Here is a 27483-nt window from a genome sequence, read left to right as displayed (position 1 = left end):
TACCACGTGACAATGAACGGGGAAGTGAACCGTGCGTGAGTACGAGTGAACACGTCGCCAACTAGCGCTAGACATCGACACCGTAGATCCGCATCCCACACGCACCATTTACCGGCCCGAGCCGATCGATAGCGACACCCAGCAACTCATCATCTTCGGCAAGTGTGTACCGTGTAGCGAACAACTCAAGATGTTACATCTCATCACCACGGCTTTGTTCCTGTTTGCTTCCCTTCATTCTGTCCTGTCTGACTGTACAGTGACCAGTCCATCAGAAACGCAATATCTTTCCCTCCTCGAACCTCTGAAAGGACAAACGTAAGTGAAACACCAGCGCTCGCGCTCCAGGGTCGACGGGTCGTATGTGCAGTCCCATACGTTTGGTTATGTGTGACTATTCGAACACTTAACACTAGAGCCAGCAGCAGCATGCATGCAGTAAATTTTACCACTACCAGACACTTTACTACTGCAGTAGTAAAGTGTCTAGCACACGTGCACACGTAAATTTTACGCGTCGTCGGCCCTACCACACAGTACAATTGTAGCAGTGTTTACAATACAATGTACATGTAAACACTTGAATGGATGATGAAGAATAAAATATTGGCCAGTGGCTGCCAGTACTACCACGTACCAGTACTCAGTAGGCATGGCAGTACCAGCTGTAGTGTAGTCTTGTGACAGTTCTGTGTTGTGTGGATGTGACACTGTGTGTGTGTGTGTGTGTGTGTGTGTGTAAATATTTGTGTGTTTATGGTCTTCATTTTTCATGATTTATGAAGTCAACCCTAGTTATTAATTCCATCTGCATGCCATCCACCATTCATCGCTAATCATTCATTATGATACTATCAATACTCATATAGCCATACCCTTGGGTTTGTCTGAATAAATCTAACTTTGATTCATATTTACTTTATTTACTTGAGTGACATTGCATGGCATATCTGCTGTCGGTGATCTCTGCAGCTCTGCGACTAATCCGATTGATCATAAACTTGGGTTTGATCTCCTTGTCACTTTAAAGACATAGAAATCTAGACTGCATCAACTGTTGCCCATTGTGCCACTGCACTGAGTCCAACTTTGTATGGAGCCCCACTTACAGCCATACCATGCTTCTTGAGAAGGGACCCTTGTACCATTCAATGCTTCACTCCTTGGATTTTTGTATCTATGTACAAGTGTACTGTTGTACCAGGGAGGTGGAAGAAAGATGGAGTGTGCTCTTCTGAGTTTCCTTTGAAGTCATGCGTGGCCCCGACAGCGTTTTTTTCCCCCTCCCGTAATCCCATTACTCACGCTCGGCGCACTGCAAGTCGTAAATCTTGTGGCGGAAATCACGACGCGAAATGCATTGTGGTCGGGGAATAAAATGGCGTCCTACGGTGTAAGCACAGAACTCTAGAGTGTATTCTGTAAAGCAGTGGTGTAAGCAGTGGTGGTGGTTCTGGCGATCGTGATTTTGACGGAGACGAGTTTGTTGAGGAGGAATTGCTTTTAGCAAATTCAAAATCACATTGACACAGCAACTTAACGAAATTTGATTTGCAATTGAAACTGAAACTCAGAAAGTTAGTTGGGCCTTGGCTTGGAAATTGGAGGCCAAGGCAAGGGCAAGGCTCAGGACACTGTTTAATAGCGCAGCGTCACCTCAGGTACACTGCCTAGCAAAAGCATACCTAACGTTAGTCCTGGCTAGTAGACTCTAGTATTTCACAAACTAGAATCTAACCACTGTTAAACGTTAGATTCTACTAGCTCCAGAGGTGTACTCTGCTACTTTTTAATTCAATTTTTTGTAACGTTAGCATGGGGTAGAGTCAAGCCGATTACCGGTATTTACCGATGAATGATCGAGGGAGAGTGAGGCGAAACACTGTATACTAAGCTCTGTTTTTCCCCCTAAAATATACTTACAGCATCATACATCTAGGCTTTTATAGATATCATCTTTAATTCTCTACGGAAAATTATTATAATCAAGGCTGATATGTCTAATTTACACTTTTTAACACTCAACTTTCCATTCCAATATGTATTTACTAGTAACTCAAATTCACCGAAACAACGGCAACGAACGCTGTCCCGACGCCTACGCGGCGGCCCTACAACAACCCGACGAGTACGCTGAAAAGCCCCAGCTCGCTCGGGTGCAGACGAAAAAAAAAAAACCGCTTCGGTCTCTATGAAGCACTACTTTTACACTCGAACTGTTTGAAAACACGCCCGAACACGCTCATGTAACTTATATCATTTTGAAGATCAAGGTCAGCCCTACCTCTCTAACTATAAAAAAATTGCGGAAATGTGCGGGATTTCTCATAATCGACACAGAAACAATATGATGACATCTCTAGCGCACAAAACTTACTGCTCAGTAACTCCGTTGTTTGTGTACCGATTTCGCTGGTTCAAACGGCAATCTCCTCAGCACAGTCTGCTGAACCAGCGAAAGGTATAGACATACTACGCTACCCAATTCTTTAGCCATAAGTTGTAGCTTTCGAAGGGGGACGTCTTTCACTGAATGTAATAGACTGCCAAAATTTTGAATATGACGTCATATTGTCGGTGCCACGCATCGCTTCAAAGCCCGATTTTTACGAGCGTGTGTTTATGGAAGGCCTGGAAAGGAGATCATGTTGCGTCACTCTAGTGCGCCGGAGGGTGATGGGTGGACCGATAAGGCCAGATTTTGACATATTTATCACAGAATGAGGGTTGGATTTCAAGAAGTTAATCGGTGTAAGACCACTTGATTTTTTTCTGAGGGAAGCTCTCAGAGTGCCATCTCCATCTTTCTTCCACCTCCCTGGTTGTACATAGTGTGATGTGATTCATGTTAGTGTATCTTTGAAATGATGTTTGGTTTGTTGTTGAATAAAATTGAAGTTGAAGCAGAGCAATATAATGAGTACGTAATACTTGATACTTGATAGTATGATAAGTACTGTAATCCCTCTTGCAGCTCCAAGATCGCAAGAAGCTATACTAGGATGAACTACACTTTATGTGCGTCAATGGGAGGCGCCACAGTGATGATTTGTGATCTCTATGATCTCTTCTGGTGATACACCAGAAGGTGGACTGTACTTCACAAGAAGAAGAAGAAGAAGAAGAAGGCCACAGAAATTCATGTCAATTAGATTTTAGAGTGCAATTTCAGTGTTGATTCCTGGAATTGTGTTATTGATAATGAGTGAAACAGCAGGCAGAGCTCAGTGGAATATATTTTGTTGTACAACATTCACATCAGTCATCATCAGAAGAGGAGGAAAAAACATCAAAGTGTGTGAATTTTACTGATGACACTAGGAGGCCCAAAGCAAAGCAAAATCAATTGACAATTCCCTATTTACAGACACCAAAATTTATAATAATGGAAAGAATCTGTTATGCCCCCCCCCCACCACTTATCTTACCATACCATTCTACAATTACCCTATACTTGTTAATGCACGGTTGCATGCACTCACAGACATTTGGCAGTTGGTGGGGTATCGGGGGGGGGGGGGGGTGACTACATATGGAAGTCTCGCCCGAAAACATAATTAAAATATACCTGATGATTTCTTCGCAAATGTTCCTTGTTAATGTAACAAATGCAGTGTAATTGAAAATATATGATTTTTCTCTATTTGACAGTAACAAAAAAAACACAAAAACGAAAATATGTCTTTCATCTGTTTTTGCATATAAACTATTTGTAATTTTTTTTCAGCAAAAGTGTAACAGATGTTAGCAAGAACTACACATACCACATCAGCTTCTGCCAGCCGGTGGAGAAGGGGCAGGCTGTAGATGCCGGAGTGGAACAGTTTGACCTTTACAATCCCGACAGACACATCGATGTCATCGGTCGTATCACAGCTACAAACATTATGGCCGGAAGTGAGTATACTATGAAAAAGCTGTACTGATTTTTCTCTCAATTTGTTTTGTTGGTGTACTGGCAGACATGCCAGACACTGGTGATGGATCATCTGTAAAAATGTCAGGAGTCATTATCTTATTACGATGAAGAGTGCGTTGAATGCTATTTAAGGTAGCATGCGATCTTAGACACATTTTCTGAGAAGCATCCCTGTTCAGAAGCTCACACACTGGGTCATGATGATTTGAACACACTGACAGAATGGATGAGAGCGTTTGGCAATGTCAAGGGCAGTAGTCAGCCTAGAGATAATGCAATATGTGCAGAACCACACAGCTCCCTTTTTTCCCACCATGTTTTCAATTTCTGAAATATTGGTAAACTGAAATGATGGAAAATGTGTATCAGTTTAGATGCAATATCAGAGAAATGCAGGACTCTTGTGTGTATTTTGCTTGTGTCCTTCAGAGCCACTTGCAACCCTTACTGGAAGTAATTGACTGAATTCTGTGCTGGTGGCTTAATATTGTTTTATTTTTCCCTTTCTACAAGGTTAAGAGAGGATAGTTAAGATAGGTGTGGTACATGTATATTCACTTTGCACACATTGGACCAGGGGTATCTGGAGAAATGAAAAGTGTTCCTTTTCATTTAAACAGAGCAGCCCTTATTACTCAGATTGGAGTTACCTTGGCAAGCAGAAAAAAAGTGCAAATTAACCATCGATGACAACTGTACTTTAAACACACGTTCAGGAAAAAAGTGCAAATTAACCATCGATGACAACTGTACTTTAAACACAAATTATTCTTTTTTTGCATTAATTTTTGAGCATTTCACACTACTTTTTGATAGCACAAATTTGAAAACTTGTGAAAATGTCTTCACAATTTTGTCTGCACATTTTTGAGTGGGTTGACAATTGTGCAGCATGAATTCAAGAACCAGCAAATATATATTTTCGATGCCACTAGGCATGAAAAATTTTACTTCTGGAGTCTCCGAAAGAGACTACATTGAGAGACCCGCTTTGCGCATGCGCAGTCATATCGCTTTTCTACGCACGAGTATTCGAACGTAGTTCCCTTATCGCAGTCGAAAATTCTGATCTTTTATTGCATTTCGCGGTACTAACGGTTCTAGAAACCAGCAGTTAGTGGAATTTAGATTCCGCAATCTTCCTATATCGTACAACGATTTTTCGGTGCTTAGCAAGGCGGCAAGCACAGCCTTTTCTAGCGGCCTCATTCCACGAAAGTCACGAGGTGGCTACGGTGATGGAGGCACAACCACAGAACTATATAGGTAGAATGATCAAGTGGGGTCTGAAAGCATAGCCAGCGCACGCGATCTCCGCCATTTTGGTTAGTCTTTTGTTACGTCACGGCTAGCGTGCGCAGAACAGGGTTTGAAGAGTTGCAGCATAGCGCAGGCCTACGCTGACTTTTTTTTTTCTTCTTTTTTACCTCCCCCTGTTCATCGCAAGCCGTGACGTAACAAAGGACTAATCAAAATGGCGGCATGTAATGTGCGCGCAACTGGCTATAAAGCTACGCGTGGGTTGTGAATGGGCTTGATCAATCTACCTATTTATATCTGTGGGCACAACAGCCCCAAGAACAGCTGCATCATCCGGCTAAGCCCGGCGCAGTGGGAAACATCAACGTTGTTTGCGAAGAACGTTCCCCTCCGACAGACAAACAAGTCAAGCCGAAAAAGAAACTAGTTAAGTCGGTCACGGTTTCCGGTACTAACATGGCGGGTAAAGTGCCGCAAGCGAAGCAGGGCCCAAAGACGGCCGAAAAATCCTCGGATGTCGAGGACAGACTATCGAGACTGGAAAGTCTTCTGAGTAAAGTGGTCGGCGCGCTGCCCAGTGTAAACTCCACGCCGCCGAAACCGGCATCGCGCCATTTTGTGGCGTACGATGAGGCGCACAGCGCCGGACAGTGTGCAGTTCCTATGGAAACTGATTTTCAACAGTGCGGGGAGCCGCACGTGCGTGACACGGGCGAAGCCAACAGAGAAGAAGGCGAATTTGCGTCAGACGCGGCAGACGTGCAAGAAATTCCCGTTCTCGCAGCAAAATTTGCCAAGCCGGGTGATACAGGGCTACCGGTAGACGAGGACTTAGCCAGCTCTACTACTTACCTCATAAGCCACCCTCTAGAAGAAAAAGTGTTGGAAGAGACGGCATCTAAGTATCCAGCCCCGAGCAACTGTGTTTACCTCGCTACACCAAAGGTGAACGGCCCGATCTGGGATAACCTACCGCAACACACACGCAGTAGAGATGCCAAGTTACAGCGTGTGCAGTAGTCGCTGACGAAGGGCCTGAGCGCGCTAATACAGTCCTTCCCATCACCTCAGCTGACCGACACACAGCAGGACGCATTGGCGTTGCTGTGCAATGCCAATTTTGAACTCAATTCGTTGAGGAAAGAACTTATCAAGCCGGACATGGCAGCCACTTACTCTCATCTTTGCAAACCTTCCACTCCCGTCACTAAATTCCTATTCGGGGATGAATTGGGAAAGAGAATGAAAGATCTCAAAGAGGAGCAGAAAGCTGCATCAGGGGTGATGAGAAACCCAATTTCGCGGCCACAGTCTAGCACGTACCACCCGTACAGGGGAGCAGCTTTCTCCAAGCGACAATACAGAAGTGCTGGGTGGACTGCAAGTTCAGCTGCCTCAACACACAGACCAACAGCCGGCGGTAGTAGCAGGCCTTTTTTAGGTCAGCGCCAACAGTGGGTTCACAGCAAGCAGCCACCACCCCGCACAGCGAGCCGCCCCCCACAACAGGCTCCACAGCACAGGCCTCCAATGCAGCGCAAGAAATAACTACCAGCATACCCAAAGAGGTAGGTAGTTTCGATTCACATCATGATCATACCTGCATTCCCCAATGTATTTGTACGTGTGTGCAATGTATTCCAAAGAAAACTCCAGTGGCAGTCGGAGGTCGAGTGAGGCTTTTTTACAGGCGATGGTGCCAAATCACAGCTGATCCATTTATTTTGGCAGCAATCAGGGATTACAAAATTGAGTTTGAAGAAGCATGTATGCCCCCTAGGAGGGATAAGCCCTTCATTCAATACAAACCAAACCAGCACAATTCAGCTTGTATTGACAGAGAGATCGCAAGCTTACTGACTAAGAATGTTATCGAAGAATGTGGTCATGAAGAAGGAGAATTTCTCTCAAACATTTTCACACGACCCAAGAAAAATGGGGGTGTTCGACTAATACTTGATTTGACAGATTTGAACAAGTGTGTGAGCGTACAACACTTCAAAATGGATAACATTCATACAGCTGCCCTTTTAATCTCCCCAGGAGATTTCCTAGCCTCAGTCGACCTCCGAGATGCTTACTACTCCATTCCAATTGACACTGAACACAGAAAATTCTTGAAATTTCCATGGCAAGGGAAATTTTACAGGTTCAAAGTCCTACCAAATGGGCTCAGTACAGCGCCCAGACTTTTCACCAAGCTCTTGAAACCTGTTTTCGCTACACTGAGAGAAATGGGGCATATAGTATTAGGCTACCTCGATGATACTCTCATTATCGGAGAGTCAATAGAACAAACAAAGGAGGCTGTACGTGCAACCACAAATCTCCTGTCTGAGCTAGGTTTCGTAGTCCACGAGGAGAAATCTATGCTAGAACCCCAACAAGAGCTCACATTCCTAGGGTTTAAGCTGCACACTGGTGATATGACTATCTCCTTGCCAGAAGAGAAAATGCAGGACATTATCACGGTCTGTTCAGACTTGCTTGACAATACTAGACCCACAATCAGGCAGGTGTCTCATGTTATCGGGAAGATAATAGCTACTTTCCCTGGAGTCCAACATGGCCCTCTTTTCTACAGATGCCTAGAACGTGACAAAATTGCTGCCCTTAAAGCTAACAAAGGCCATTTTGACAGACCTATGAAGCTGTCATTAGAAGGGAAAGAAGAGCTCAAATGGTGGATTAATCATGTCTTTGAGGAGTGTGCACCTATTAAGCGTAACAGACCTACACTTGAGCTGCGTACAGACGCTAGTGGGCTTGGTTGGGGAGCCACAAATCTGTCCATTGAAACAGGAGGCAGATGGAATGATCTCGAAATGGAAAGAGCTAGAAAGAATGATATCAATTACCTGGAAACATTGGCAGCCGGTTTTGGACTGAAGTCCTTTTGCTCTTCGTTACATGATGTTCATGTCCTCCTTAGGTCAGACAACACAACAGCAGTTGCTTATTTGAATAACATGGGGGGTATTAAGTCCAAGGACTGTGACAGTGCAGCTAGAGACATCTGGAGGTGGTGCATGGAACGTAATATTTGGGTTACTGCAGCACACCTTCCAGGGAGTGAGAACACTGAGGCAGACAGCAGGTCTAGAAAGTTCAGTGACCGAAATGAATGGATGCTTAACAAGCAAGCCTTTAACAAACTAGTTTCAGTTTTTGGGCTTCCAGACATTGATCTCTTTGCGTCCAGACTAAACAACCAACTAGAGAGATATGTCACTTGGTTGCCAGATCCAAATGCAGAAGCCGTAGATGCATTTACGTTGGATTGGGGAGAATTCAAATTCTATGCCTTTCCCCCATTCTGTCTCATCCCAAGATGTCTTCAAAAAATTAGGACAGATAGAGCTGAAGGCATAATGGTAGTGCCAAATTGGCCCACACAGGCATGGTTTCCTAAGCTGAAAAGGATGTTAAAGGGTGAAGCAGTGCTAATTACAAGGAGTAGGAACCTATTAACGCAACCTGTAACGCATGAACCACATCCCTTGTATGATCGAATTGATCTTCTCTGTTGCAGGTTATGCGGCAGCCCTTCGAAAGGACAGGACTAAAGAAGGAAATTGTGGACATTTTGGCCGCTTCTTGGAGAGCCTCTACCCAGAAGCAATATTGTGTGTACATAAAGAAGTGGAAAGACTTTTGCAAGAGTAAGAAGAAAAGCCATCTTCACTCTAGTGTTCAGTTTGTTTTAGAATTTCTTAGTGAGCTTTTTCATGTAGGAGGTCTTGGATACAATGCACTCAACACAGCAAGAAGTGCGCTCGCATCATTCCTAGTTCTTGAGGATGGTGCCTCTACAGTTGGGAACAACATTTTGATATCAAGATTTATGAAGGGAGTTTTCCATCTCCGAACCCCAAGACCTCGCTATGTAGATACTTGGGATGTAAATATTGTGTTTTGCTATCTCAGAAAGCTGTCACCGGCAAATGCACTGAGCCTACGAGATCTCACCAAAAAACTATGCATGCTCATGGCTCTCACCTCAACACAGAGAGCACAGTCGTTGCAGCTCCTGAATTTGGACAACATGATACTCAAGGGATCATCAGTTACATTTCATTTCAGCGAGCTACTGAAACAAAATAGGCCGGGAAACGCTGGCTACACACTGAGCATGAGAGCCTACCCTCCAGATCGTTGATTGTGCGTTGTCAACTACATCAAAGCCTACATACGGAGGACTGAGGAAATTCGAGGCCAAGAGCGTCGGCTCTTTATTAGTTTTCGCAGACCCCATGCGAAAGTTACGTCACAAACCATCTCCAGGTGGATCAAAGATGTTATGACAGCGGCAGGAATCGACACTTCAAAATATAAGGCTCACTCAACAAGAGCAGCTGCGACGTCAGCTGCACACAGAGCAGACTTGCCAGTTTCGTTTATCCTTGAGAAGGCAGGCTGGACGAATGAAAAGACTTTCAGAAAGTTCTACAGAAAACCCTTGCTCGATGATGGGAGCAAGTGTCTCACAACTGCTCTACTAAAGAAATGACCAGACAAGGTAAACAATTTACCGTTTTGGTAAATGACAATTCATAGTCATTTCTGTTATATTTCTTACAAATATGGCTACTGAGCTTCAAAATCTCAATGTAGTCTCTTTCGGAGACTCCAGAAGTAAAATAGAAAGATTAAATGAGAACTTACCTGTTTGAAATTTGATCTTTATTTTACGAGGGAGTTGTAGGAAGAGAATACATTCCCTCCTCTCCCTCCCAAAGTTTCAAACGTGAAGCTAAGTTCTCCATAATCTTTCAAATATCCAGCAGCCACATTTGATGCTTCGAAATATGACTGCGCGTGCGCAAAGCGGGTCTCTCAATGTATTCTCTTCCTACAACTCCCTCGTAAAATAAAGATCAAATTTCAAACAGGTAAGTTCTCATTTAATCTTTCTATTAATCATGCAAAAACATGGATGTTTATAGTCTAAATTAGTTGCCTTTACAGCATGTGGTAAATTGTCATTCAGTTGTTGAAATTCAATTTTTGCAACCCAAGGCAAACACTTCATCAGCATGGATGAAATGATGGTGGTTGATGTACAGTTGTAGTTACCATAGCAACACCATGCTTTCATAGTTACTCTGCAGCACATCTATTGCCGTATTTTAGCAATCACTTCATGGAACTGACTTCTGATTTTAATATTGGCTGTTGAATTGATCTGAATGCTTGTTTCTAGCAAGCCACCACAGGACTCACAAATGTAATGGTCCCCTCCAAAATGGGATTATCAAGTGTTTTGCTTAGGGGCCCAGGCACTGGACCCAGAGGATATGGACATGGAACCTTGTGATTGACTGTCCATGGTCTTATCAACTGAACCACGACAGCTCTAAAGTCTTACGGGTCAATCCACGTCAAATCATCCAATTTTCAGAAAAGTTGTCACCCGACCCCCTCCAATTTTCTTTAAAATCGCACCAAATGTTCCCCAAAGTGTCTGACGGAAAATCCCAAAATATTTTGCCCCAAGGTCAATTGGTTGCTAAGATACAGCCTCACATAGCAACCGGTGCGCATTCCAAAATATTAGTTAAAAGAAAATTAGGCATTTTTGATTGACTGTTTTAGCATGGATATTAATGCAAAAATGTTCATTATCTGGAAATTGAGAGAACTTTATAGTCTTTGCAAGAAAAACTTACTGTGACGCGAAATTGACTTTTCGTTAACGTGCACGAGGTCACCGAAAATGGTGTTAAATGTTAATTTTGAAAATTTTAATGCATATTTAGAGGCTAATATCTTCCACATTTCATCACCTTAAGTTCTAAAATATTATGCTGTTGAAGGCTTTGACTTGCTCAGTAATTTTGAAAAAAATCAGCGCATTCATGCGCACCGTTTTTACGGAGAGCGCCCTCAAAGTTGACAAAAATGAAAAATGTGCCAAATTCAAGGTCACGGATCACCCTTCGTCCCACCTAGGAATGGCATCAATTTTTGTGTATTGATAGACATTTACCTATATTATCTTGGGTTACCAAAGAAATTTTGCTACCGAAATGTTCAATGGCAAATTTACCCCACTGAAAATGGTCGTAAACGGCCAAATTTCCATGTAATATCACATATTGGGTTTAGAGGACATTTCAAATGTCCACACTTTCAAGATGAAAAGCACTAGCCCTGTGATATTTGCAGTAGGCATAGTCTGTTATACATATTTCAGTAATATATACCACAAAACACTTTTATTACTTAATAATGACCTTGAAATTTAATCCAAAATTTGATAAAAACAATAAATTGCTCCATTTTTCTCATTGCACTGCATATAAATACCTGTTTTGAAAGACATTTCACAGAGCAATATTTCAAGAATTATGAAAGCTGAAAGCCTACCTTATTAAGGTTCTAAAGTATTTGTGCTCTTCTTTCAGATTTAGTGTCAATTTGATCATGAATGTTTTACCCTTGACCTTGAAGCCCTTCTAAAAATAGCTGTAAATTTGTTAACTACAAATTACACACACGACAGGTGTATTATGGCATGATATACTTGTGATTCTTTCACAAACACAAAAGCTTTTTATGGTGTAAATGTATATACTGGAATTAATCTACACTCGTGCTTGCAAGATATGTTACAATTAATAACTTTGTTCTGACAATGACCCTCAATTTATGACCTTCAAAATCATGAGAAATGCCTATTCCTCTCCATAAAGACCTGTATTATGTACTGAATAATAGTTGATAATATGGACGTTGCACCCAACATAATATAGATTCTTATTCTAGCCTGTGAAACGCACATTAAAAGGACTGAGAGTCTTCTTTTTCGGGGGATTTGTTCTGTACCTTATGAAAACTTTCAAAATCATGTCAGTTCTTATGTATTTTCTTGTTTTTGGAATTTCTTATGTATTTCTTTGTTTTTCATTTTATAAAGCATAACTGTGTTTTCTTTTATTGGAAATTGTCACGGGCCACTTTTCTACCATAACCAGAATGAAATTAATCAATCAAAGTGATAGATAGTAAAAATGGTCAAGTTTTTATGAGTTTCCAAACAAAGCACTGTTTTCCATAGGAAATGCACACAAAATCACAAAATATTACTGTCCCCTTTTTTGATTGAAATTGAGAGTCATTGTCAGAAAAAAGTTATTAATTGTAACATATCTTGCAAGCATGAGTGTAGATTAATTCCAGTATATACATTTACACCATAAAAAGCTTTTGTGTTTGTGAAAGAATCACAAGTATATCATGCCATAATACACCTGTCGTGTGTGTAATTTGTAGTTAACAAATTTACAGCTATTTTTAGAAGGGCTTCAAGGTCAAGGGTAAAACATTCATGATCAAATTGACACTAAATCTGAAAGAAGAGCACAAATACTTTAGAACCTTAATAAGGTAGGCTTTCAGCTTTCATAATTCTTGAAATATTGCTCTGTGAAATGTCTTTCAAAACAGGTATTTATATGCAGTGCAATGAGGAAAATGGAGCAATTTATTGTTTTTATCAAATTTTGGATTAAATTTCAAGGTCATTATTAAGTAATAAAAGTGTTTTGTGGTATATATTACTGAAATATGTATAACAGACTATGCCTACTGCAAATATCACAGGGCTAGTGCTTTTCATCTTGAAAGTGTGGACATTTGAAATGTCCTCTAAACCCAATATGTGATATTACATGGAAATTTGGCCGTTTACGACCATTTTCAGTGGGGTAAATTTGCCATTGAACATTTCGGTAGCAAAATTTCTCTGGTAACCCAAGATAATATAGGTAAATGTCTATCAATACACAAAAATTGATGCCATTCCTAGGTGGGACGAAGGGTGATCCGTGACCTTGAATTTGGCACATTTTTCATTTTTGTCAACTTTGAGGGCGCTCTCCGTAAAAACGGTGCGCATGAATGCGCTGATTTTTTTCAAAATTACTGAGCAAGTCAAAGCCTTCAACAGCATAATATTTTAGAACTTAAGGTGATGAAATGTGGAAGATATTAGCCTCTAAATATGCATTAAAATTTTCAAAATTAACATTTAACACCATTTTCGGTGACCTCGTGCACGTTAACGAAAAGTCAATTTCGCGTCACAGTAAGTTTTTCTTGCAAAGACTATAAAGTTCTCTCAATTTCCAGATAATGAACATTTTTGCATTAATATCCATGCTAAAACAGTCAATCAAAAATGCCTAATTTTCTTTTAACTAATATTTTGGAACGCGCACCGGTTGCTATGTGAGGCTGTATCTTAGCAACCAATTGACCTTGGGGCAAAATATTTTGGGATTTTCCGTCAGACACTTTGGGGAACATTTGGTGCGATTTTAAAGAAAATCGGAGGGGTCGGGTGACAAGCACTGGATGATTTGACATGGATTGACCCTTACAAGTGTTATAAGCTGCAAGGTGCTACACTTTTTAAGCGCTGGCCTGATTGCCCGGGTTAAGTGAAAATGAAAATCTGAAAGTGTTTTGGAACAATGAGAAAAATGCTTGCTGAATTGGGCAAGCAAAAAATTTGAAGCCACCAACTAAATGTGACCCGCTACAACAAAATGATCCTAAAGTCGGGCGAGGTCGATTATTTGAAAATTGCATGACACAATTCCCTAATCTTTCTGCTTTAACCCTAACTGCACTGGGGGGGGGGGGGGCCTCGGAGGCCCCCCCCCCTCGACATTTCGCACGATTACTCTGGAACACGCAATGCTCTCGCCGCGATGCTCCATGACTTTTTTCTTTTGAGATTCCCGCACATTTTGACACCAAATTTGTGACGCCCGGGGGTACGGTTCTGAAGTTACATGACTTTTTGTACATGCACGTGAGGCCAAAAATGGCTAAAAAATGTGATTTTGTGTACAAAGTCAATGCAAATTGAGTTTTTTCGCATGGTTCATATAAATATGCTTATTTTTACTCTCAATGGCTAAAATTAGTTTGTTTTAGGAGTATTATGCTTCAAAAAGTGTCTATGACAAATTTTGTTACAAAAAACAACAAAAACAAAAGGTCGAAAAAACAAAGAAATACATAAGAAATTCATGAAACAATAAAATAGATAAGAAATTAATTTTGATACCGAATTTTTTTTCAAGTACATTTGCTAAGAATGCCACAAAGAATAATTATACCAAAAATGAGCACTTTTGGAGCTTTATTTACTGATTTAGATGAAAGATTCTGATTTCTCGCATAAATTATCATAATTAATCAAAATGAAATAAAAGAAGACTATTTTCTAAAATTTAAAAACACGATCTTGTAGATTACATCGCACATTACCATTGTGCAAAGTTCCGCGGCGATAGCGCGATCCACGGCCGAGATCTTGGGGGGGGGGGCCCTTGAGGCCCCCCCCAGTCTTTCAAGCTACCAAAATAGCCCAGTCTTTTTAGGGTTAAATTGATATATAACACATCTTATAAAAATAAACGGCTGCGGAGATATCGATGTTTAAAAAAGAGCATGTCGAGACGTCAGGAAAATCACTGTTTCGAGAAAAGCGCCCTAAAAGTTCTCCTTGCGACGCAATCACGATCAAGGGACACGCAAGTCAGTATTCACCTCTGGACAATAGAAGGTAAGCCCTAGCAATCCCCGAATTATTCATTCAAACACAGCGTCGACGGTCTCCTCACCGACCAATCAGTGACCAGGAGGCCAGGAGAAGTGGCTGGGCATAGCGCACCCCGCCAGCACGCACCAGTCGACTGGGCAGTGTGCGAGCTTCACGCTTCGATTAGCGGCAAGCAGCAAACTGACCAATGAGATCACTCTGGTCGTTGTTAGGGGCGGAGCCTATGTGTGGCGCTCAATCCAAATGTTCGAACCAGTTTCTGCTTCGTTGAAACGCCAAAAAAACATGGCCCAGAAAAACGCTATTTTTTAGTCTTTCCTTCCATCATTTTGCTTCAAAATTTCGACAGATGATAGAAGACATGTCAGACTCTAATAATATGTCAAATTCAGAAAATCGTAAGTTTTGACCAATTTTGATGCTCTGACTTCAAACTCGATTTTCACGGCTTCGACCGTGCGCGACTTTAGGACCATTTTGTTGTAGCAGGTCACAAATCAACCATACAGAAGCCCATAGATACTGACTTTTTATGATGCAACATGCTTTAATTTTATTTCAGCAACTTTCCAACACTCATGTGAATTTACTCCAATGTGTTTATGGTGGGAATCAACGTGTGGTGTTCATTCAAATGATTGTTTTATCAAGCCCTTGACTTACAAGTGATTTTTGTTTCCTTATATTTCTGGACTTTGGGCAAGTGAAGTTAATGTTCAGGCAAGTATTCTGCAGTGATTTGAAAATCTGCTTGTCAACCTGGGCAAGTGGTAAAAAAAGCTATGTACATCGTGTAGCACCCTGCTACACTGTAGTCCCTGGAGAGATCATTATCAAACAATCAGATAGGCTTGTCACCCTGTTCAACCAAGCACGGATTCTGATCTATAACCCAGTCTTGTAATGGCAAATATCATCTTGATATGTTTTTGTTTTGTACTGTTTCTTTCAGCTAACTGGCTGCTCCTTGAGTACCGTAATGGAGACCCATATCACAACCATTGTGGCCAAGAAGCCAGAAGAGCCACCATCTTTATCATGTGTGACCCAAACAATTTCTTGGTAAGTTGGCTGAGAATGTAGTGTTCGAAGAGAAATTCTGCTCCCTTTTTGTGAATGCTAAGTCATAGAGTGAAACTAATTTATGAAAAAAACAACCACAAAGTTAAGACAAGTTTATTACCACATTCACTTGTAAGTTCACAGACACAAGTAAGTTACTGAACTTGATACTTTTTCAGGTTTTCTAGGTGAGGTGAAGATGCCATTGCCTCACAACTCTTGTTTTCTTTGTGAATCCAAAACCTTATTCGTAGACCCTTTTTGTTATCCTTGGTTTACTAGATAACCATAGCAGCCACTTTGTCGCTGCTCCTGCTAGATTACAGGTATCAGAACCAGTGAAGATGATTTGATATGAAACATACAATTTACTCTTTCAGATGTGTTTTACAAAGGGAGTACCGGTATTCAAAGTGAAAATTGGATGCAAACCACAGAGATTAAAATATGGTCTTATGGTCTTATGGTCTACATTTTCCTAATTTGGTTGTCCACACACATGAGCCTTTAAGACCATCAATATCTTCATTGATTTCCTTTGGTCTGATTGTGTATGTGGATTGACTCTTGATACTAACATTAATTTGATTATAGTGTTGATTTCCTATTCAACCTTTTATGTTCACATAACAGGTAGTCTGAACATGAACATTAAAAAAAAATTATATAATGACAATAATGATGATAATAATAAACCATTTAATGTGTGCAGAAACTTTGTATGTCTATACCACTGCACTACAAGTGCTCCTTAATGCTATTTTGCTGCACTGTACTAAATAATTTCAATAGATTTATATCTAATAGATATTAGATCCATAAAGCATATCAATCCACCAAATTCATGTCACTCTTCTTTTGAATGACTTTAATAGTTTAATAGCAGTCTGTTATTTTCACATATTATTTTTTGCGAATGATGAAGTCACACACAATTGCGCGAGATGTTGTTTTCGTGTTATGACATCATGGTTATTGTATTAAGTGCACTAATGCCTGCCCCTTCGAGATACTTCAGCATGTTGTTAAATTCATGACCCAATGGTGATTTACAAAATTTGTGAAAATTAAACCCTTGCAAAAATAAAAACTCTTACAGTACCCTCAAGGGATTAGGAGATTGCATCATTATAGCTCACTCTTTCTAGAGTATCTGTTCTGGTCGACAGTGAAAACAATCTAGTGGATGTTTCTATTTGTGAATAAAGCGCAGTAGAAGCTAAAGGAAGCACTGCAGTAGTAAAGAAATTGAAATCACTGTATCAGACACTATTGTAAAATTGGTCTCGGAAAATCTGCATTGTGACCGACTGATTTTTGTGTGTAAAATTATTTTTCTTTACAATCAAGGTGTCCAACATTCACTTACATTAAATCATTGAGCTATTTGTCAGTATAGGTGTTCTGGTAAAAAAATGATATGACCACGGATTCAGATTTCTTCTTGTAAGATTTTGCACTAAGTGCAGGAGTCAGTGTCATCGTACATGATGAAAATAGATTGAATTTTCTACTTACATTTGCATACATTGTATATGTATGCACTCACTTTATAAACCATAATATGTAGCTGTATTATGTGAGTCAGAGGAATTTGATGCTCTCAGTATTAAACTTAGCTGGACCTCATGGATCGGACCCTTTCCAAAGTACACGTAGGCCTATAGTACAACTGTATGTATCCAATATTCATTGATCCATTTGAGCCTGTATGTCGGATTATGGAATACTATCAATTGTCTCAAATTGTATGACATGGGGAAGTCTCATGGTGTCTTCTTTGTCTGCTATACTTGAAGCCTACAGGAATTTAAAAATAATCACTCTCACTTTCAAGTCTGACCTTCCTTCTCAACTTTGTCAGTGCTCACAAGTGTACATTGTGTGTTAAGTCTGTGCTTTTTCACTTTCCTTTTTAAAAGAATTTCAATATATATATTTTAAAGGTATTAGCCCACATTTGCAAACCCACGAAAATCAAAACTGCATAAAACAGGTCCAATATGACTTCAAGTACAAGTTATAACAATAACATACCTCACCTGTTGCTCTTTGTCTATACCATTCGATAAAAAGAGAGAAAATCATCGTTTTAAAATCAATTTTCAAACCGGGTCAACCCGACCCAAAATCGAATTACGAGCGCAGGCTTGCTACGTACATGTAACATACACATGTATCGCATGCATGTAGTACGTACGTGGACCGGAGCTAGCGAGCGTTATACGCATGCATATGGTGCATTTTCATTCATTTTTATGAAAGTAATGGACTAATTGGAACAAAATTTTGCACAGGTGTTACTGCAATCATACCCAAACTCCATGCTAACTATGAGACCAATTGCTGCAGGTTTACAAATGTGGGCTAATACCTTTAAAGCCCTGCTTCCTTTTGTCATTGATGTAGATGTTTTCTTTACATACAAATTTGTACATTGTACAATGTAGTTGTGCAAAATGTCCCACATCAGGAAATTTATTTTCTATACATGTGTTTGTGCTGTGTGTGTGTGTGTGTAGACACAGAGATATATGGAAGTAAGTGTGTTTCATTGCATGATGAATATACCGTTGCATCACCTCTGTATCACTTCACTCTACAATATACTGTAACATGAGGAATGTTAGCGTGCAGTTTATTTTTCACAAAATCAAAATGCACACGAAAGTTCTTGTCTACACTGGATGCACCGAATGCAAATGGAAATTTGTGAAAATTTCATGCCACAAAAAAGTTTGCTGGCTCTAATTCGCAAAAATGTCATACTGTGAATACAAAAGTGTATATGTATGTAATAATCAAGAACAGAAACAGTCGTAAACACACCGACGCAGAACTTTCATATTTTGATGTATACTGTATTTGTTCCATTTTGATCCACTGAGGAGTCTGACATTACAGAAAACCATTGCTAGAGGAAACTTTTGGATGCAAAATGGTTAATGTGTAATGTTGAGTTGTGATTTTTCAAGGGAATTCCAGACCAGTTTAAAGTTAGTCTACTAGAAAGGAAAGAGTAAGATGTTATTAAAAAAGCACAACAGATAGAATGTGATCGATATCGGATTCAAGTTCAAGGGAAGTCATGAAATTTTGAAGTTTTGTTAATTTTCACAAAAACAGTTCTTGAACCTCTGTGTCAATACGAATATGCAGATGAGTGAGTTGATGATATCATTACCTTAGAACTTGCCAAAAGGTAAGTACACAAAATCTTGAAACGTCCAATCTTTTTGTTCAAACACAATTATGCGTCAGTCTATACAAGGTACACTGTATCACACTGATCATTATTCTTTAAGTTACTCAGCAAGATATAAAATGATCTAGATGTTTTACACTTTACAGCAGACAAATTTGAAATTTTGTCATTTTTTTTAACACAATCATTACAAAATTGTGAGGTGATGACACCATCAGCTCGCTCATGTGCATATTCATATCAGCTGTTAGAGAACTGTTTTGCAAAAATAAGCAAAGCTTCACAGTTTAGTAAAATCCCTAATTTTTATGCAATCCTGATCCAATTATCACTAGCGTTGTGCTAATAAAATTTCAATCTTTCTTAAATCATATTAAATTTGAATTAGTCTGGAACTCTCCTTTAAGTACATGTACACCAAATCTAGTGTGAATCAGGAAATAACTGTACTTTCATCCTGTCTTCTCTCTATATACAGGGGGAAGCAACATTAATAGAGGAAAACAATGAAAAAAACGAGGGGTGTGCTTATATCTTTGAAGTGGGCAGCTCTGTTGTGTGTTCAAATTCAACAACAGCGCCCTCGTCAGGAATGGGTGTTGGTGGCATCATCGTAATAACGTGAGTATGCTGGAATGTACCGTAAATAATGGTGTATTAACACACCCATTTATTAACCTCACCCCCTTTTTTGGGGGGCCATGGGGAGAAAAAAAAAAGGATTGACAGCCCGCCGAATACTACCTTGCAATGGATGAAGATACTGCCGACATGTTGCTTGAATTGAGTAAGATGTTTGGGAGTGAAAATGTGTGATATTCATGCCATTAAAGAAGAAGGAAATATGCAGCAGAATGCATGACATTATATAGATGATGACTGGCGGGGGAGGGAACATACCGAATGTTCCACCCGAAGGGTTTGAAATGCTATTAAGGGAGGTTATAAGTCCCGAGACGAAGTCGAGGGACTTATAGCCTCCCGAAATAGCATTTCAAACCCTGAAGGGGTAACGTTTGGTACATGTTCCCGACAACAAAAGTCATCATCTGTTATATTATATGGGTTAGTCAAATACGTCAACGTCAACCACCAAAGATCGTAGAGATCTGTAGGCTCCTACGAACTTTGCAGCCACGGCCACCATGTACCAGCAAAGCGTGCATGTGCAGCTAGCGCGCACTACGCACTACATATAACTCGCTCGCCAGTGCCAAATTCACTGTGCGCGCGATCCTACGCGTAGGCATTCTGTCATTTGTTACGTGGAAATGTTTTCCCACATGGGAGAACATTACCAAGAATGTTTGCCCATGGGAGAACATAACGAATGTACCTCCATCACGTGACTCTGTTTAACCAATCACTAACCAGTATTTGACTAACCCATTTAATATATTTGAACATTCAACTATCCTAACCATCCACAGACAAGCTGAGAATGGTAGATTGTACACATTTCTAGATAACATACATTGTCTACACACGATTATGCAGACATGCAGTAGGTATTGGCTGTAATGCTGTATAGACTGTGCCCTGCATTTTGACCCATTTCAGTGGGAGAAAAAGTGTGGTTAATACTCCGTTATTTATGTTAACTACTAATTTTGGAAGACGAGAAGATATATGCATATATTTAAGTCCATGTGCAACAGTATTTATAGTCTTTTTTTTTTTTTTTTCTGGAAGCATTATCTTCTTTCTGTTCCTCTGTCTGTTCATCCATCCATCCCACATTCTTTTCATGATTCTAGAAGAAATGCTTAATGGATATTTTTATTACATTATGTTCATATTGACTTGTTACCCTAGTATCTGTCTTAGTTGTTCAGAATATTACAATTCATCACTTCCTGTACATACATGTAGTATCAAAATCAAACGCTCTAATATCCTTCAAGCAGTTCTTAATTTGGGGCATTTTACAAGGCCTCTTGATCCTATTTTCAGACAAAATGAGTTTCAGTTTCCAACTTATATGGGAAATATTGTGGTCAAGCCCTGCATATTAACCCAGAATACTACCATGAGTGTCTCTAATTTTACTTTCAGAACATACTTATGGAAATATCCAAGTGAATCTTACATATTACCTGTGATACACTGCCCTACAGTCACAGATGTCAATACTGAGAACAACGTGAAGTGGCTCTTACAGTATAACATGTATATTTTTTTGAAGAATCCAGAGTTTGTTTTTTTAAGTGCAATCCATCGCAATAATTTAGTGTAGAAATGTTTTGAAGTCTGTGACTATTCAGTTTCTTTTTGGCCTGCTGCATGTTACTATGGTTTTTTTTATTTGTCCAATGATATTATGTAGCCAATCCATTGCATGTTTGACTGAATGTACTATATATTCAAGGTGATTTTCATGAAACTGTCTTAATTTGGTTGCCAGGTACATCACCCATTTTGATGATTTCTTTTTTATATGCAGTAGGGCAAGATACATGTATGCATCATTGAAGAGCATAGAGCTTGAATATTTATGGGTACCAAATAAGGAATGGATGTTTGATGACTATCATTAATGGCGTTGTGTGTGTTGACAGGACAATATGTAAAGCAGTCTTCAATCCATTTCTGTTCATGCCAGTGGAATGTAATCATTTTTTGCCTAATCTCTGCTTCTGTACAGGGCGCTAAGTGTGGCAGGGGCCTACCTTATCCTGGGCATGGCATACAAGAGATTCGTTCTGGGTGCCAAGGGCAGGGAGCAGATACCGAACGTTCATTTCTGGGTGAATTTTGGCAGCTTAACGGCGGTAAGCTTTACAGATTTATTTCAGACGTGAATGTTTTTCTCCAAAGCTACAGGATTCTTGTGTGTGTGTGTGTGTGTGCGCGCGCGTGTGTGTGTGTGTGTGTGTGTGTGGTTGAATCAACCCCCCCCCTCGACATTTTTCGCGAATACTCCGCTGCGCATAACGTTTTATACATGCCTGTCAGACCGAAAATGGCTCAAAAACGTGATTTTGTGTATAAAGTCTATGCAACTGGAGTTTTCTCTTCTTATTCATAAAGATATGATTATTTTCACTTGGCTGAAACTAATAAATTTTAGCATAATTATGCTTGATATTGGTTCTGTCATAAATATTGCGAAAAAAATGATAAAACAATAGGTCGAAAAAACAAAGAAATACATAATAAATTCATAAAACAATAAAATACATAAGAAGTTGGTTTTGATACCAAATTTTTTTTTCAAGTAAATTGTTAGGAATGCTACAAAGAATGTTTTCACAAAAAATTAGGATTCTAGGAGCTTTAATTTCTGATTTAGAGCAAAATATATGATTTTATGCAGATGTTACATTGTAGCATAATCAATCGTTATGGTTAATCGTTATCATTATAATATCTTTTTGTATAGCTTGGTAGATTATGCCACAGGTAATGCACGTGCCAAATTTCATAGCGATTGCGCAATCGACGGCCGAGATCTCGGGGGGAGGGGGGGGGGGGGGGGGTTGAATCAATCCCTCCCCGGCCACAGAACACCAAAAAAAGCCTGGCCTGGTTAGGGTTAAAATGTCTCTTAGCACTGCATATACTGCAAAATTAGAAATGTCCACATGCATTTTGATTTGCAAGAGCCCAAATTCACAGTGGGAAAATGGCCGCAAAATTAACATTGTCTACACTACATCAAGGCTGCACACTGGCACTGGTCCAACGGTCCCTGACCAGTAAAAAATCACTGTCGGACCAGTAACTCTTTCAGGAATTTATCAGTGAAAAATAGGGGGGAAAAAAATGAGTATCTACTGGACAGATGGACAGATCGGACCAGTAGAAGAAATGGGTTAGTGTGCAGCCCTGACTATATGCATTGGATGCCAGTGGCTATTCACAAAAATTTCATGCTGTGAACATTTCTTACTTTACAGTATCAAACTTTTCAGTGGTATAAATTGCAAATATTACACCCACACATTATTATGTACCTGTATATATATATATATATATATATATATATATATATATATATATATATATATATATATATTATATTATACATTTTCTTTTTTTCCTCAGGATGGCTGTGACTTTTTATGTAGATGTCAAAAGAAGGAAGAGTCGAAGAGTTACAAGGGGCTCGGCGATGACCAACTTGGCCTCGACGAGGAAGAGGAGCACGATGAGAATATCTTACCAATGTAGGCATCGACTACCTCCTCCTCCTACCCCCCCCCCCCCCCCTCCCATCTTGTCAGTACTTTGAAGCAATAACTTGCACAATGTCTGTTTCCATTGTTGCTTTTAAAGATATGTTAGTCACAGATTATCTCGAAGTTTGATTGTTATATACGGAATAGTTTTACTGCTACTAACCAGCAATGTTAGACATATACAAAGGTATGCATGCCATTTTGAGCATATTCATCTCAGCATATGAAGTGATTTTATTTATCACTACTTGTCTATCATTATTCTTATCTGGTCAGTTTTCTTCTGTTTGCGTTTGTTACATACGTAAAAAGCTGCACCTCTTCGGTGGTCCCTCGCATTTATCCCCAAATTGAATTATCCTTCAGGTTTATTCCAGGTTTAAGTGTGTGCGTGTGTTCCACACACAACACACTTTAATACATGTATACATATTTGTAGCTTCTGACCATCCGAGCATAGAGAATTTAGGGTTTCTGGGACAAACACTGAACTAGGGCTTTCTATACCTCATTTGGTAAAGCACCGGGCTAGCATCCAGAGGTCTAGGGTTTGAATCCCAATGGAATCCCATCTTCTTTGCTCAATTTTTCCACTTTCACTGTTTTTGATACCATAGAAACATTGTAGGTATCATTCTGCACAGTTAATAAGTTAGCAAGTTTATAGTATGCAGCTTGTGAAGATGGATAATCATTGCTTGCTATGCTGGATATCCCCGTACATGTGCTCTCCGTATTCATTCTTTTTTTCAAAGTTTGGTTTTTCTTATTTGTTTATGTTCAATATAACCAAAATAATCAGAAGGGTCTAGTAATTCCCGGTACTGGAAGCAAAATGGTTTTGGTTTCTGCTCTTGGCTGTGATGTGTGTATCTATAATATGCTTCCCTGTCCAGCAGTACATGCATGTTTTAATGGAGAAAATTTCAAAGTGATTGATAATATTAGCTTTTCTATTGGTAGAGAGAACTTCAAAGAAATTAAATTAGTACGGAAAATAACTTGGAATTGATTTTGCCTGCTTATTATGTTCATAGAGAAAATTTCATGTAGATTGTTAGAATTAGTTATTTTTGTCGTGATAGACAAATCATCGGAGAAGCTATTTAGTACCTGTACTACTTGTATTTACTGTTTATTCTGATAGGAAGAATTTATAGATATCTAAGCTATTAGATTGTTATTATGATATGATTGTTACACATGGATAGTGCTGAGCTTTAGAGAAAACAGTTTTACAATCATTACTCCCTGTGCTATCAATAGCAGATAAATGACAATATTTGTTATTCGTTCAGTTCTGTTTGTGAGCATTTTGTTCTGTCTGTTCGTGTGTTTTGTGTATCAGTGTTGCATGTGCAATCCAATGATTGAATGGTTCATTCATAAATTTAGAAACTTAATACATGAGAAACAGGTACACTCAAATTGATGATTAGGCTGCATAGCATCCTTTTGCAGGTAGGATAACTAGTAGATGATGAGGTTTCAGCAGAACAGCAGATGTGATGTGATTGAAAGTTTGTTCATAAATTGTTTGAAGAATCCACCGAGGAAGATACTGTGAAAATATCCCCTCACTCAAAAATCACAGAGGACAACCCAATTTTGCTCTTACACATCCTGCAGACACCTGTTAAAGTATACTTTGGATTAGTCTTCAATGGATTAATATATTTTCTAAATAAAACACCATTTTCCACCTGTCATACAGGCAGTATTTATCATCAGGGAGACTCCTTATCTTAGGTTGTCAAATTTCACTGACAGAACTGTATAATGACATTCAAATTTCTGAGAAAGTGCTCCCAGGGAACAAGATTTGTATTTTATGCTGGTGCTATAGAGAGATCTACAAATATCGCCATGAAAATAAATTAATGTGTTTTAGTACTCAATTTTGATCTTAACATTTCTGTCTGTAGGAAATATTGACTGTGGTAAATTTAGATTCCCACAGATAATTTTCACTTTTTCAAAGCATTTATATGGTCAACCTAAGGTCGTTTTTTTAAAGCTTCATATTTAAACAGTAGTAGAGACTTGCGTATCCTACAGCTCCGAATAATTTATCTGGAAACTTTAATAAACTGTGCCTTAAAGTTGAAATTCCACAAACATTGTTTATAGAGCTGATAATTATGCTCAGATTCTGCACAGTATTACATTTTCTGAGAGAGATATATACCCAAATATCAACAAAATGCTCTGTATACCCTAACCTTACGTGAATATTTTGAACTACAATACAATCTTCTGGCAAATTTGTCATTTTTCTATTAAATCTACTGCTCGTCCCCAATTTCTTGATCTATGTTTGTATATATATATATATTTTTCTGATTTAACATAGAATAGGATTGGAGCTAAATGTGTTCTTCTAATTGTACTATGTACATGTATGTAAGCCATGAGTTATAACTAAGCGATTATTCAGAAAATTATTTTCTGTCCCTTGCGAAAGTAAATACTGACTCATATTCTTATTCAAAAAGGAAGAGACTGTCTTTTCCGTAATGTAGAACTAAAGATACACTTGAATTGATTGTAGTTTATAATCATTGTTTATTCATACCAGAAAACATGCACATCACACTCATGTACATAAAAAAGAGCAACTCACTTTGTGTAGAGATTATGACACACACACACACACACACACGCACACTCTCTCTCTCTCTCTCTCTCTTGTTAATATGGTGCAGAAAATAAGTTAACTATTTAATTCATTCAGATTTTATTCATATCAGTTTGGAAAGGGTTGGACCTGACAATTAGAAAGCCTATCTGAGTTGCCTAACATAGCAACAAGTAAACTGAATTCCTACCATTTTGATAAGGACAAGTTAGTGGAATAGCTCATTGCGTACTCTAGAGTTAAACATGTGCATGAAAATATTTGTAATAAAACATATTGATTCTTTGCACTGAAATGAGATGGATCTGGGATATTGCATTGAGAATATGATTATACAGTATTCTGATTATTAAATGAAAGCCTGAAGGTTTCATCCAATCCTGCACTGAATGCAAGCTAGTAGTCTGCCGTTGCCAATTTGAAGCCGCTTCTGTTGTGTTTCAGGTATTGAAATCTTGATGTCCAGATGCAGCAATGGACATTACAAGCGTGAGGTGCACAACGCCAGGTGATGTGATTGTGACATTGTGCGAAATAGTGCTGCTGTGAGATTTCACCCTCCGACCTCACTCTGTGTACTCGATGCATTTCTATGGGAGACAAGTTTTTACCGTAATACATTAAAAATACTGGAAAATTATCTGCTCTCATTTTCAAGGGGTCAAAATTCCACTTTTAGAATACTATCAGTTGAAAGCTCATGCTAGAATTCCTGTTTTGATATGATGGGGAATTGACAATAACCCAACAATAATAAAACTCTCCAAAATGTGCAAGAATTTCTCTCCGGACTCAACAGTCAACAATAAGATTTGTCTTGATTACCAGCTTACATAGAGTGTCTGTAATCAGCCAGTTTAATAGGATACCGTGAAGGCACTGATCCAGTGGTCAGCATTCCCCAGGGCAGGTGACGTGCACCTTGTGGTCAGTTACCTTTTTTTTTTGTCTCCTGGTCAGGAAATCTTGAAAAAAACCTTCTCAGCAGACCTCGTATGGGGTCTGAGGTAGAATCTTGCTGACCCTCTCACAGAATGACCATTCCTGACCATTTGGAATATGTCTTGAAAAAACGTTTTACTCATGAAGTAGTCCTGTGTATTTAAAAACAAAACAAAACATAATGCATTGGATGTATATATATTCTAAAGAAAAAGATAGGATAAGACATTAAATGCCTTTTTGCTATTGAAAGGTAGGATAATTTGAGCTGATTTATGAACACACGCTTCAAATATTCAATGCATTTTAATGCGACTCAGAGGTTTTGCTATTGAGGTCAGCGATGTTAGCTTTCTTAAAGTGCCGTACTCGATGTGTAATTCATTTGATGGTGTGTTGATATTAGAAAGAATTTTGTATGCAAATAAATTACGACTATACCTCAATTTGCAATGGAGGGTTGTGTCTTGTAGCCATGCTGTGCAAAGCTAATCCAATAAGCCAGTTCGTAATTAGCTCATGTGCACATTAGTTCAAGTTGGTTACTCACTTACTTGTTTTCAAAGCGACAGTGCATAAGCTTGCCTGAATACTACAGGCTGTAATAAATACTACATTGCAGTCAGGTGGATGTGCTAGCAAATACCATTTATAAGTATTGCATCACAGATGCTTATCTCAGTGAATTTAGAAACCAAC

At 39.2% G+C, this 27483-nt stretch overlaps 1 protein-coding gene and 1 pseudogene across 2 annotated transcripts; both read left to right on the top strand.

Annotated features, from left to right (window-relative positions):
- Positions 1 to 27281, top strand: LOC140238798 (cation-dependent mannose-6-phosphate receptor-like). Of its 2 annotated transcripts, XM_072318695.1 has the most exons (7): positions 1 to 318; positions 3728 to 3897; positions 15709 to 15818; positions 19502 to 19644; positions 21668 to 21794; positions 23071 to 23192; positions 26287 to 27281. In XM_072318695.1, the coding sequence occupies exons 1-7, from the start codon at positions 191 to 193 to the stop codon at positions 26291 to 26293; spliced, it is 807 nt and encodes a 268-aa protein (XP_072174796.1). In that variant the 5' UTR covers positions 1 to 190; the 3' UTR covers positions 26294 to 27281. The 2 variants fall into 2 exon arrangements, with proteins under 2 accessions (XP_072174796.1, XP_072174797.1); XM_072318696.1 differs by lacking the exon at positions 26287 to 27281 and having other exon boundaries at positions 23071 to 23196.
- On the top strand, positions 3965 to 9113 carry LOC140239125 (uncharacterized; annotated as a pseudogene).
- Positions 27282 to 27483: the final 202 nt, after the last annotated feature.

The sequence above is a fragment of the Diadema setosum genome, chromosome 15, assembly GCF_964275005.1.
Source record: "Diadema setosum chromosome 15, eeDiaSeto1, whole genome shotgun sequence".
Classification (NCBI taxonomy): domain Eukaryota; kingdom Metazoa; phylum Echinodermata; class Echinoidea; order Diadematoida; family Diadematidae; genus Diadema; species Diadema setosum.
The sequence above is the reverse complement of the archived record's forward strand: the minus strand, read 5'-3'. Positions and strand labels throughout refer to the sequence as shown.